This window comes from Larus michahellis, chromosome 15 (assembly GCF_964199755.1).
Source record: "Larus michahellis chromosome 15, bLarMic1.1, whole genome shotgun sequence".
Classification (NCBI taxonomy): domain Eukaryota; kingdom Metazoa; phylum Chordata; class Aves; order Charadriiformes; family Laridae; genus Larus; species Larus michahellis.
The window spans coordinates 10,404,395-10,418,869 of record NC_133910.1 but is presented as its reverse complement, the minus strand read 5'-3'; the positions used below and the strand labels follow the sequence as shown (position 1 = coordinate 10,418,869).

Below are 14,475 nucleotides of genomic sequence, written 5' to 3'. Positions count from 1 at the left end.
ATGGCGTGTGGATAAATAGGTCCAAGTAGATCAGCAGGCCTAGACGTGCAAAGAAGGAAAGCAGGATTTATGCCCTAGTCTTTTTAACACTAAAGAATAATCTTCCCCTGACATGACATTACCCTGCTTCTAGTGGGGTCTCTCTGGTTCACCGGTGTTAGAGTCAGCATCCTGGGTTAATCTTAAACCTCTGCAACTAAACGCACCCTACTATGACTCCAGTTGTACGTACAAAGTGCCAATCACGATCTACTAGCACAGAAAGTAATAAAGAACCTCTACGAAACCAGACAGGGCAATCTGCCTCCCATTCCCACATCTCTTGTTCACGCGTCGGGCTACTTCTGCTCTGCTACAGCAGCACCTTTTCAAAAAAGATGATGCTTTCTGGGGACTATTGTTAAAGATGCAAGAACAACCTGCTCTCGAAGTCCTGCATTTTAACAATCATTGCTCTCATAGATCTCCTACTTAACTCCTTACATTTAGCTGGAAAGGAAATAATTTTCTCCATCATTTTCTAGTCCATCAAAACATAGACATGGCAGATGAAGATAGAATGGACGGGGAAGGGGGAACAGTAATCCAGAGTCAGTCTAGTTTTCAGCAACTTGACTGTCTTGGAAGAAAGCAGATGGTTTCTTGATCTACAAGAAAATTCCTGACAGTTGTCTTCAAATTCTCCACAATCCCCTCAAATATATTCTTTCAAATTCTCATTATGAGGAAGCTTGACCAGTCAGTCACATAGGAAAATTAGTTCACATGAAATGAGATATTTCTGTGTACCTAGCTTGACAGAAGGAAATTATCTTTAAAAACATGTTAACCGTTTAGAGCCAACAGCAAGAAGAGAGTACGATGTCTAATGGTATGAAAATCTGATCCAGTTGCAGGTTTGCCTTTCATGAGGAAACTCAGGCTGAATTAATATAGTGTTCTGAAAAAAAATGCATATAATGGGCTATAAGATTTGACAGCACAAAGACTAGAATATTCATGTCTATGCCTAAGAGGTATCCAAAAGCTGAAAACCTGATTAAACCATCAAAAATATGCTGTGCTGGAAATTAGACTGTCCAAATTAGATTCTTATTAAAAATTAATCATACCAGGCCTATTCATCATCCTCATAGACAACACAAAGAAAGCAGTATGAGAGCAATCAAGGCCCTGGTTTGAATCTCAAGCCAGCTGCTTCTCAGAAATTGAAATTTCCTATTAGAACTAAGTTCTTATCACACAGATTCCAACAGATTCTTCCCTGTTAGCGAAGGGGCGATTACTGTAGCACCTGAGAGGTTTGCTTATGTGTAACTCATCTTCTGTCATGGTGACATATTAGTACAGAATATTTTAGAAGGTAAAAATAAGAAAATATTGAAAATAGATAAATACATATTTACTTAGTAAGATTAACTTTTAAGTCCTTGTTAAAAATATCTATCACCATTTCAATCTAATCTGAGTGACCCTAAGGGAACTACCATTTTGTTGGCATTTCCCAATAAGAAGCTTATCCTCAACAAACCTAGGAGCGCAGGTCTCCCATCGATTACTGGCTAATTAATATTAGATTAGCTGCAGTGTTTTCTACCTGGATTAAGGGTTAGGGAAAAGTGGGAAAAGCTGACAGCATTTGATTTAGTTATTGATGCAAATGTGTGATAAAAGTTCACAATCACGTCTACACAACTAAGGCACAGAAAGAACATTTGAGAGAGAAACTGTTTTGAAATGCTGCGGTGCTTCAGGAGGAGGCAGCGAGACTGAAATTCTCAAGGAGTTTCTTCTTTCAGTAGTAATTTCTATTACAGGCAAAATCTCACAGGTGTTAATTCCCCAGTCCAGCCCTTTGCAACAAAATCATATACTACAAATGGCACCAAACCACCTTCTCAGGTCTAACCTAGACTTCCACTGACACAGAATTTGTGACCTTTGGTAATTAACTGTGCCCTAAAGGACTTGAATACTAATAATAGCAAAGGTGCAGCAAGACAAGTTTCAGCACGACTCATGTAGAGCTACATACTTAGCAGCTGCAGGCCACGACAATACAGCTTTGCTTCCAGAAGCACCAGAGATGGCTAAATCCTCTTTTGCTCAGATAAATGTACACGTGACACTCACATATTCAAGTGTACGCCAGTGTCCTACAGGGGTATGTTGAACATGCAGACACCACACGTACCTGTACGTTTGTGAATAAGCTGAAAATTTAGTCTTAGAGCTGACATTTTCAGCAGCATTAGGGTCCCTTGGTTGTAAAGCAAACAAAACCACGTATGAACAAACAACAGAAAAGACTGGAGAGCTCCTACTGGAACTCACGAAGCTGCAAGTGCAAAGTGTTCACAACCATTTATGGTTCACAGTGGATTTGGAATTTTGTTTCGTATTTTTTCTTGTTTTGGAGGGGTTACATTACAAACTTGTATTAAATAGAACATAAACTCTTACAACATAAAATATAATGTTTGATAACACAAACTATGCTTTTCTCCAACACAGATGGAAGAACATATGCAAAGGAAACTCCTAGGAGTGTGTTACTGGACATCTGTTATTCTTGGAACAAAAACCGAATCGTTTTCACTCCAGTAACCATTCAACCAGAGACAAGTACTTATTTGCAGTGCCACCTGCTGCCAGCGTGCGGGTCTGTGCGTGTAACGGGATGTACAGACCCCATCACTCCACGCTGCTCACTTAATCACAGCCTTGTAACTGAGACAGGCACCATTCCCAACAGAGTCATCACTAGAACCCCAGTGCACCATTTTGGAAGTTTACTTCCAAGTTATTTGCACTTATCTACCTGTCATAGCTAAATTGATTGGATAATTTACACTCCTTTTACAAATTGGTCCTACATCTAAAGCAATAAGGCTGAAGTACTGTTGGGATTTTATTCATTTTTACTGTTACTAGCAGTGCTGTGGCAGTGACACAGCACATTTGAAGAGTATATATTAAAAGATGCTCACGGATTTAATTGGATTGTGGATATGGTAATTACCTGAAAAGTAACACACAGTATAGAAGTCTATTAAAGTCCATACCTTTTTCTCTCACTTTTCCAAGCAGAGGATACTGTAGAATACAAAAATGCACTGGGCGAGTCAGACAGGGTTAAAACAAACACATACAATATTTTAAAAAATATTTCTAACAAAACCAAACACCAACACACAGCATCACTTTTTTTTCCAAAAAAGCTGAAAAATAATGGTACTTTATAACATTCTGAATATTTAAACAAAGCAACAGTCTGACAAGAGATTGAAACAAACAATTCTTCAGGAAGATGTGAGTGTATTTAACAATGCACAGTACGAAATGCTGTTGTGAAGGATTTGGACGGCACAAACAGGATGGACTAAAAAGACTTCAGCGACAATGAGCCTGGCGAAGTACCACACTCCACACACTACTGTTCTGGAACCTCCTCAGCCCTTTTAAACTCAGTAGAATATGCAGGGAAAGGGCTTATGGTTCTACCATGTTTAATTTTCAGACATCTCTTCTGGCATTGCAGAGAAGCATAGTTGTTTTAAAGTTTATTTTAGAACATAACAAACAGAAGCAGTTCATCCAGACTATGTCTGATCTCAGGCAAATTGAAAAAGATGTCATCCACAGAAAGCAAGTGTGATTTTAAATAATCTGGTAGGTATGAAAAACTAAAGAATGACATGGCAACAACATCCAACAAGTTTACTTTTACTTTCAGAATAGCGTATCTACCTCATCCACAAAGAGGGGAAATTCTTCTGGCAGAATCCAGGATCGAGGATAGAAGTTATATTCAAGAGGAAATAGATCTTGCATTGTTCGCACTGCCCGACTCAGTGTAATTTTACGTACCATCTCCGTCATGCCTGGGAAAAATAACAGTCATGTCTAAAAGCAATGAAGAATCCACACTGAATCCACACATCCTAAAAGTAAATTATTATATCACCCTATTGGTAGGCACTCTAGTCATTCCTTTCAATAAGCTTAAAATATTTTAAAATTTAAAATCTGACAAAATATTTGTAGCATTCCCCTGCTATATTTCATATTGTACGTATTACTGTACTGTATTAGAAAAAAAATTAGTTATCCAAAATGCAGCTCAGAATAAGACAGGGAAAGTTTCAGTCCAATAGTAACTACTGGCTTCCCATAATCCAAAATTATGGCCCCAGCCTGCTATGGTTCCAGGAATAGGTAAAAATGTGATTTAAATATAATCAAACACTTTGTGTTTACTTTGCATTCATTTAAGTGAGCACATCAGAAAGAACAGGTTATTTCACGAGCAGACAAACTTAGCTGCTTTCCCACAGCCTTGAATTTCGTGCTCAGATCATGCTGCGTCCAGATCCGCGTGAGCTCTGGTAGAAGCTTTTCCTGAGGTCAGGGCATTAAAGGTTACTCTTGTGTCATTTATGTGCTTTCAGATATTACAGCTTATAAGGTTCATGCTGCGGCTTCTTTCTCAGTGAGAACATCATCTGTGGGCTTCATTCCTCCATGGTCAGCAAATTTCCACAAAACCTACAGGAACTCAGTAGTCTGTGACTGCAAACCTCTGTTGAGCGTGGTTCATTTTGGCCAGGAGGTTCCAAAGGTACAAGGAGGACAGAAAGTAACAGGGAACACACACGTTTGCCCAGGTCTGATTCAGATTCTTTGAATCTCTCACAACTAAGAAAGGCACCAAGACCTCTTCTTCAAGAGAAAGAATTTAGTAAAACCCAACATCAAGGTAAACAGGTCTAGTTCTGCAGGACTCCATGGTTTTGACCAACAACCATGGCTGCCACTTGCTCACCATGTACAAGCCAGAACATAGAGAGGTCAATGTTCATCTAACACAGATTTATACCACCAGAAAACTACACCATCCGATACCTGAATGTGAACTTCCCACAGACAGGAGAAAGTCAGGGTAAATAAAGCACGAAGTTCGATATCTAAGGGTTCTTATTCTCACCGCATACTAATAGCGGCAATAAATCTGAAGTAAAGGGCTTAGATAAGTCAATATCTAAGCTCTTAGCTCTTATTTAAAGAGATTTCAACAGGGATTAAATGAGAAAAAAGGGAGCTTAAAAAAGTAGAAGAGTCATCATAGGATGAGGACTGACATGAACTCTTCAATATTAAAAAATCCATTTGAGGAACTCTGCTTCAAGCTTCTCCCTGAGATAGGCCACAGTACGAAACAAAACAGATTCTTTCCACTTTGAATCAAAACCAAATCCAAAGATACAGCACTGTTATCAATGATAGATAACAGACAATAATTGCATATTTCCCTTACGTTATAGCCCAACACTCTTAATTTTCCTAAATTAATACATATGAGTTACTCTTTTCACCAAAACCACTTTTGCTCCAAAACATGTCTCAGTTCAGAAATTGTTTGAGACACCCATTCAGATATTGTTACCCCCTAAGCAGAAATCACCTACCCAAACCAGTAATATGCTAAAAATACTATCAGCTGATTAGGCAGATAATTCACATTATAAAAAACCAGTAAAACACAGAAACAGTTCAAATAATCATATTTTTAAAGCATTTGTTTAAACTAGAAACAGAAGCAAGGTACCTGGAAACTTGTTGACTTGACCTGAGAATATATCATTATCATGAAACGATACCCCATGCCAATAGATATCGCACGGCAAGCGTCTGCCAAAAGGAAACTGGAAAAGAGACAGGAGACAAGTTTTGAAGCAATCTGGCAATACCGATTCATTCCTTCTCTAAACGCTCACATGAAACAAAAACCATTCAAGAACAGACTCCTGACTGTCAAAAGAAAACATGCCCTATATTTGGGTTGCAAAAATAGGAATATTTTGATCAGTTCAAGGCTCTAAAGTTCAATATGTTAACAAACCAAGAAAGGTTTACAGAAACTAAAAACAAATGACTGAGAGGCACGATCTGTACTGAGAAACCCCGAGCTTGTTATCAACCACAATTAAGGCATGAGTCATTTGTAATTTAAAAAACTATTACAGGGTATAAATTTTCATTAAGAGCAATTAATTCCAGCACACAAAGGCAGAGCAACAGCAAGTGCTACAGCTGGGAAGTAAACAAACTCTGACAATGTTTGGGGTTGTTTGGTTTTTTATCTCCCCAGTTTAAGGGGCGATAAGCAACCATCAACGGAAAAAAGCACCAGGGGTCATGGAGGAATTGCCATTACCGGCAGTTACTAAATCAACTCCTATTCTTAAAAGTATCACCATTTAATGCCGCCAAGCCCCAGGCCCTATATTTATGCCCCACTGCTGCAGCTTGGTAACCCACATCCCTCTCCTGGCCCCCCGACCGTGCAGCACCTCCATGCTCCAGTCTAGCGTGAGCAGGGGACACTGCTGCTCCCGAGGACTTTATATCAGGGAATACATGGAGTTAGCAATATTGTTGGAAATTAATAGGAAGTTGTAATTGCAATGCACTTTCTGAGCAAGCTGATTTACAGTGGTGTCCAAGCTGCAATAAATGGAAAATGGATATTCAAAGCAAGATATTTAAGTGACATAATTATGTTATTCATTTATATCTATTCAGTTATATGTATTAATTTATACAATATTCATTCCTTTCTGGTACTAATAGCCTGTATTTTAAAGAAAAGCTTATAATTTAATTAATTGTTTATTGAGCATATATATTTCAACCATTAAGGACTAAGGCAATTATTTCAACAATATTAAGTATTTCAACAATTTAAGAGCTTCTTTTCCCATTCACACAAGACTTCACCATAAATTGGAGGACTGTACAGTTTTCTATTACCAAAAAGATCAACCTTTTTTAAAGAGTCTGAAGAGGTCTGATACAGTGCTGCCAATTACCAATAGCAACAATTTCTAATAGCAGTAAAGTGGTTTAAAAAAAAAGCAAGCTACCAGCAGTAAGAACAAAAGCCCCATGAATTAGCAGGATCAACAATCCAAAGTAAAAAAATTACTGTTAAAAATCAAACATTTGTAATCCATGTTATAATAATAAATAGTTCTGTGTAAAAAAGGTACTCTAATTTTCCTCACTTGTTCTCATAGACACAGTCCCTTTTATCAATCCAAAACATTTCATCTGCAACTCCATGTAGATGCCGTTAATTAAATACCATATGGAATATGTTCACAGAAACCTCTTCTATTATTAGGTTACACCTTTTTCAAATAAATATGCTATATTTCTGCCCATGGCATTTTTAGGAATGTTCACACTTGTATAAAATATCTACCACCCTCATCACCCAATGACTTCGGGACCATTTACTTACTGAAAGAACCAGAGTATTTTGCAGAAACTACTTGTTCTTTACTCCAAATGTATTTGTTCTTGCTTTAAAACATTTCTTTAAGCACTGGAATTTTTTTTCCTGATGGAAAAAGAAGCTCATAAGGCTTTTGAACGAATTATTTTATTTGCTACTTTAATTAGAATTTCAGTTTCCTCAGTCAATAGCCTTGAAAAATTAATCTAAAATGCTAATTGACAATGCATCCTTTCTCTGTTTCCTTACTCATAGGGATGAATTATCCAGTTTAACAGAGCCGGTGGATTCTTCACTTATTTCATTATTATTCAGCCTGCAAAATCTGTTTTTGTACAAGCGAAAATTAATTCTGTTAGGCTCTGAAAGACAATCAGTGGCCTTAACCTCTCTCCACAGGTATATCCAGAATCCAGATGCAGTATTAGGTCTCAGAGCACCCTTCCCTAAAACCTGAACAATTTATTTATTTATTAAATGAAATTGAAATGAAAGGAATGAAATTTGCATTTATATAACACCTTTCATCTACAGAGGATATCAAAGCACTTTACAAACACTGCACAGAAATCATTTCACAACAGATGAAGAGCGAGCACCTCTGGACTGGAAAGCAGAACCACTGCACCCCCGCATCAGCAACTCCAACAGCACAGCCACTTCCCTGCTCCTGGCAAATCAAGATTATTTGGAGTTATCCAAAAGGGGATCACACTCACGTCCTGGATGAGCTGGGACGGATTTTTTATCACCCGCACTATACTTTTAAGTAAGAGTAGTATTTGGAAAGGAACAAACAAGCTTGATTGTTTGGCTCCCTCTGGCAGTGCCAGGCAGATATAAATTAATCTTATTCTGGTAAAAGAAGCCTTTCTGCCACCTGCCCAGCTCCCGGTGCAGGGCACTAGCTAAAAAGAAAGGTGGATGCCTGAGGCAGTCCTCTTGTTCCCGTAACAGAGAGGTGTTATGAGAACCTGGTGTCAGCTGGAACAGCCTCAGATCTGCACTAACCGGTGCCAAAGCCAGGGTGCTCACACCCAGGAGCCAGGGTGCTCGCTGCTGCGGGAGGATAGAGGTCATGGATGTGACTGGAGCTGTCCTCGTGCAGAGTCTGGGCCCCGGATCAGTCACCGCAAACAACTTTCAGGTTGCAGTCAATTCACTAACTCTTAGAAGAATTTATTTAAAATCTTTTTTATTCAGAATTGGGGGGCATTTGTCATAACAACAGAAAAAAAAAAAAAAACCACAAAAAAACAAACCCAGGAGCCACAAAGAGAATAGAATTGTTTCCACAACTTTGACACTGTTAATAATCAATCACAGGCAAATTGGTCTGACAGGTCATTTCTACCTTTTGATCGGAAGCCAATAATTTAATTTGTCTCACGGGTCACATCAGTCTGTTCCATCGTGTTTAATGACAAGTTAAATGACTCTTGTCTTCTAGTCAGCTTTTCCTAGCATAAAATTTCAAACTCTTTCTACGCCTCCATGCAGCTACTGAACAGCAAGACAAATGCTGGGATATTTGATGCCCGAGATATCTGCTTCTTCCATTTTCCTGGTAATTGAAAGCTAGCTGAAGAAATAATTTATTAAGTGATGAATAAACTCAGGATGCAAGCTCAATTTGTGCCCATTATTTCATTTGGCATATCATGTTCATTTAAAGAATCTGACACACTAAATCAGGTAGTCCAGTCTAGTGATGGGAGTAATTGCTTCACTGGCACGCACATTAAAATTCTGCAATGCTTTTTAAAAGGTCTACCCCTGTGTGTTACCCCCGGCAGGGCTACCATGGTTGATAATTTAATTTACCCAAAATTCACACAGCTGGGAAAAAAAAAAGGGGGGGAGGGGGAGGTTTTTTTCTGTCTTTGCTTCCAATAACAGAATCTCAATAGTCAAATTGCGCTCTCTCAAACTCTTTCACCCCTTCCTCATGTATCAGTGCCATAGAATAAACTGCTCACCAGTATTAGCCATGCTTAGATTGTTATTATTATATAGTGGCATTTACCATATGTTAATTTACTAAAACGAACTACTACCATGTGGACAACTCTGTAATCACAGAGTGCATTATGCCTTATTTCTACAAATTATGAGGGAGCATATTGCAGTAATAAATTATTACTGAAACAAAACTCTTGCGGCAAGTCAGGGTAACTACAGCAAGGGGATTTCAGAACGTACAACTTCTTAAAACAAAAAACAAACCAAAACAAAAGCCTATATGACACTACAATAATGCTATCCATTGGATAGAAAAAGTTACCGATAAAAAGGAGCCTGCTTTAAAAAGCCTATTGTAATGTCTCCTGCCCAACAAAATATTCAAGCCAACACATCCAGCAGCAAACATAGAAAAGAAACCAAAAAAAAGCAGCAATGAGAAAAAACATAAAAGAAGCGGTGAGGGAGAAGGATCAAATGTACTAAATCAAAGCCCAAGATGCAGTCATCTTGAAAAGCGCATACAAGGAACCACAGTAGAATACCAGCTCTTAAAACATTTTAAGTATATGTATTTCGTTACTACTCCTTATATGTATTTTGTCACTACTCCTAAGATTATTATTTTTTTTACATTATTTTTATGGATCCTGCAAGAAACATCTGTGTTCCCTCTGCTGGTCCTGCTGTAACAGTGAAACTATTTCCAAGGCTCTGTGACCATCAGTGATAGTTGTTTGAGCAAATACTTTCACGCTATTTTTCTAAACATTTGAAAGGGAGAGCTTTCAAAATTATAAATAAGTTCAAGAAAAGAGTTTTCCTTGTATTTCTCTTCTTAATGTTGTTTGTTTTTCTCTTCAAATGTAGACAAGATCTTGCCTACTGATTTCTGGGTCTACTGAAGTCTGCTAGCTTGAAGTCAACAGTTTGTCCTAGAAGACTTTCATCTTCTTGTTTTCCACAATGTAAAGGAGGGAGGGAGGGAGGAGAGAGAAAACTGATTTGTCGCATATACATTAATATGAGAAAATACTTTCTTAACAAAAGATAATGTTACATTCATACATATTAACCTCTTTATTATAGTAAGCTGAAAACTTTACAGAAATCCATTAGTGACTTGCTTAGGAGGAATGAATTACTAGCCACCTAGGTGGTATGATCCAATAGCAGAAAATTCCCTATTTGGTCTCTTCTTTATTAAGAGTACAAAGTGGCCAGGAGGGGAAGCAGCAGACTAAATGAAAAATATTGACTGAACTAACGGATGGAAGAGAAAGGATATTGAGGGAGACAGTAAACAAAGCAAGATGAAGTAAGGCCAAAAGCAATTGCTGTTGTGGGATGCAGAGCAGGAAGAACACTGATAATGCAGTGCAGATATTCGAGAGAGGAACAAGAGCATGCGAAACAAGTCAATTTGTAGGACAGAATACCAAGCACGGAGAATCCAGGGGATAAGATATGCAAAAGAGTAAAAGCTCAGAAAACAGAAAAGACAAAATTAACTAGTAAGTATGGCTCATTACCAACATAATCTGTGAGGCTAACTTAAATCAGTAATTCAGAAACACTCACTGGAATGGCACTGGGCTCTCTGAACATAAAACTTAGACATAAGAACGAAGAAATTAAGTGTGAAGTCCCCCTTGCCCTGTATGTCACCAAGTAAAACATGGAGCATGGCTGCTGACAGACACTCCACAGGTGCCCTGAGGGGTAAGAGAGGTAAGCGTAACAGGTTTTAAGTTCACACCTCTGGTGTTTCCTTACCATTTTGCTGTAAAAGCAGGAGTTGAGAACTGGAGCGTTTGTGCAATGAAATTTTGAAATTCTCCCACTGGATTTAAATAACAAAAATATTGAAATAAAATATTATGAAGACAGAGAATGAGAAAGCCATACTCTTCCTGGCAAGGAGGATATACGTCTTCATGGTATTAGGTATTTGGGACATTATGAATAAACACAGGTAATATTTACTGCCACTCGGTCCTCCAGAAAATAAATTTGTAGCATTTAACTCTGAGGTTAGGAATAACACAGAATACACTGTCTACCCCAAGTCTGCAAAAAATTTTGTTAAAAAAAGCACCAGGTACACAGAAATATTATTATCTTGTGAGGCTGCATCCCAAAGGCAGCTTTGTAAAGTGGAACAGGTGCCATAGCTCACACTGCTGCACACAAAGAAACAGTTCATCCTCAGGTTTTATCCTTTCGCTTTATGTCCGCTCCAACTTCCCTCTTCCAAATGGATTACAAGTACCCTTTTTCTTACAGAAGTTCCTCAAAAAGCTCCTAGAAGCCTCCTCAACTTCTATAAAGCCATTTATAAAGTTATCATGGAAAGAAAATCTTTACAATTTAGCATCTATAATAAGATGTATATTAGAAATCTCTTCAGGATTTAAATAAGGAGTTCCAAAGCATCAGTTTTGTTCCAGCTCCCATACTGTCCCATCTTCAGTTCAACATTGACAGCCTGAACTCCTCACACAGCACAGAGAAAATATACCACTCAAGCTGTAGGGGAAAAAAAAAAAAAAAAGAAGCCATGCCTTCTCTACATGCAATAATTTAGAAGGCAAAAGCCTGTTATGTATGCTTTATTAGGTGATTTAAGATTATTTCATTCATACACAATGCTCTTTGACGTGCCTTCAAGATAATCTGCGATGCAGAGGCTTTGCCACGGGATCAGACCGCTGATCTGCCAGGCCATACCTTTTGTTGACTGTCGTGAGCCTTTTGCCACGTACCCGTCCCATGAGGGAAGGGTGAAAGGAAAGAAACGCAACTCAACACAACGTGCCAAACATTTCTACATAGGGGTAGGTTTCTTTCTTGCCCTTTCCAATGATCGGTTTAAGCTTTGAAGCATAATATCCGATTACCCCTATTTTGGCTTGCATAATTGGTGATGGCAGCCTTGATCGAGAATCAGATCAGCCTCCAGACTTGACATCTAATTAGAAATAACCCCAGGGTCGCAATAACACCAGCTAGGATGAGCCCCGGCTACAGGCGCCTGCTTCGGTGCTGGCTCAGGGAGGCGGGGGGGGGGGGCGGGGGGCGGGGGGGAACACTGCCAGAGGCAGACCCCTGGACAACGAGGGAGGTTTCCCCCGGGCCGCCAGCAGAGCAGCGGGGGGAGCGGAGGAAAGGGCCGGAGCGGGACGCAGCGCTGGGCCGGGGCCCTGCCGGAGCCGGGGGCAAGCGGGGAAGGGGAAGGCAGAGCCCCGGGAGCCTCTGAGGGCCGGGCGGGCGCTCACCTCCCTCCAGCGCAGCTGCCTCAGGCTGATCTTCAGCGCCTCCAGCGAGGTCTTGGCCTTGGAGCTGTCCACCGTGACGCGGGGCCGCCGGCCGGCGCGACCGCCCTCCTCCCCTCCGCGCCGCCCCGCGGCCCGCCGCCCCCTGCCCCGCGCCGCCCGCCCGCCCGGGCCCTGCGGGACGGCACCGCGGCGGCCCCGCTCCCGGCCCGCCACGGCGGGCAGCGCCGCTTCCCCCGGGGGCGGCCCGGCGGGCTGGCCGCCCTGCGGCTCTTCGGCGGGAAGGGCCGGGGACCCCGGGGGCTCCTCCGCCTCCCGGGCCGGGGCGCAGCCCTGCGGCGGGGCCCCGGCCGGCTCCATCCCGCCGCGCTGCCTCGGCCCGGCCGCCGCCGCCACCCCCGCTCCCCGCCCGTTGCCATGACAGCCGCGCGGCGGACGGGGCGCGCGAGGGGCCAATCGCCGTAAGGCGGGGGAACCCCGCTCGCTCCGCCCCCCGCCGGCAGTGACGTACTGCGGCCGCCTCCGCCATTTTGGGAGCGGGCAGAGCAGCCGGCCTCTTCCGGGGAAGCCATTTCGGAAAGGCGCGGGGCGGGGCGGAGCCGCCATCTTGGAAGCGGGCGGCGCCGGGCGGGGAGTCTGCTGCCGCCTCAGGCCGGGGGTGTGGATCTGGCAGCCGTTGCCTTTGGCCACTGAAACCCCTGCCCGCGTGGCTTAGAAATTAAATCAGTTCCTTACCATGCAGTGGAATGATTTTCACCTAAGACAGGAGGGCCCAGTGCCCCTACTCTGAGACAAAGCCCTGCTTGGGGACCAGCACTGCAGCTCAGCTCTGGAGTTTCCTCAGCGTTGTCCAGTAACGACCAGCTTGCTGTCCATTGTGTGGTTTGATTAGTTTCCGTGTTTTCTTGTATTGTTAATCAAAAGCCGCCTGCAAAGGCAGTGCTGAGGCAGGTGGCTGGCAGGGGGGGTGCTGGGCCTTGCTCTGAGGGGAGCGTGGGGGCACAGTGACTGAAGGGCCCCTCGGCCCTAAACCCTCCGGGGTGCTGGAAACGTCTCCCAAGGTGGGTGTTTCCATGGACTATTTGGTGTTGCACAGTTTCAGCTGAATGCCGTGCTGCTAGAGTCACTCTAATCTCTGGATTTTAAACACACTTAACGTTGCCCGAGTGAGTCAAACACAGCAAGAAAATATGAAAACCGCTTTTTACAATGTCAATAACATAATGAATTGTCTTATCAGCAGTTAGATAAATCCCTCGCAATATTAGTTAAGAGGTGATGAAATTGAGAACATATGACTGAACCGGCCGTTCTCCAAAGAGTAACAAAACCTGAGATTTAGGGAATTCAGCAGTGCAGAGCGGGCAGGCGGTGGCGCTGTGCCCCGGGAAATCCAGCCTGGCTGCGAGGGACTTGGGGTTTAGATGGGAGTTTGGGAAAGGGCAGGAATAATCAGGATTCTGTGTGAAGGAGCTGTCACTAGGGTCATGCTCCTGATATGGAGCAGGACTGAAACAGGACGTCAGAGGAAATCATTTAAATGAAAGCAAAATTATTTAAAGTGCAGTAGAAAGTTAGGACTTCCAGTTATCCACGAGTCAAAATAAAAAGGTTGTGTCGAGACCAAGCTTCTGACTGTGTAACTCCTCCAACCAGGAAGATATATTGAATGTATCTTTCATCCTGCTAGGTCAGGTTTTAGGAACGCCTGGATTAATATCTCATTGTCACCTCACATACTCCCTGGTATTTTATAGAAACCAAGACATGAGACACAATGTGCTAGTAACTGCGATTCTGTATGCATGGACCCTTTTCCACGAGTCAACAGTAGTTTATAAAGAAGAAAGTTTAATCACCAATATACTGTACGTCAACAGCAAACTAGAGCTTCACTTGCAATCCTAACTGTACCCATATTTTTTCAGTGCGTCATGT

General features: G+C 41.8%; 1 protein-coding gene across 5 annotated transcripts in view; it reads right to left on the bottom strand.

The window, feature by feature from the left end:
- Positions 1-12,933, bottom strand: part of TTLL11 (tubulin tyrosine ligase like 11) — a 53,390-nt gene extending 40,457 nt beyond the window's left edge. For 2 of the 5 annotated variants that reach the window (XR_012590011.1, XM_074608449.1), the window contains exons 1-3: positions 12,541-12,933; positions 5,609-5,705; positions 3,751-3,884 (exon numbers count right to left, since the gene is read on the bottom strand). Coding sequence is in view for 3 of the 5 variants with exons in the window: in XM_074608449.1 (XP_074464550.1) it covers positions 3,751-3,884; positions 5,609-5,705; positions 12,541-12,897 (588 nt within the window). In the remaining 2 variants the exon portion in view is untranslated. Of the gene's footprint in view, positions 1-3,065; positions 3,097-3,750; positions 3,885-5,608; positions 5,706-7,899; positions 7,971-11,038; positions 11,060-12,540 lie in introns of those variants that run through there. The other 3 variants (XM_074608451.1, XM_074608450.1, XM_074608452.1) reach the window with 3 other exon arrangements.
- Between the last annotated feature and the right edge of the window lie 1,542 nt (positions 12,934-14,475).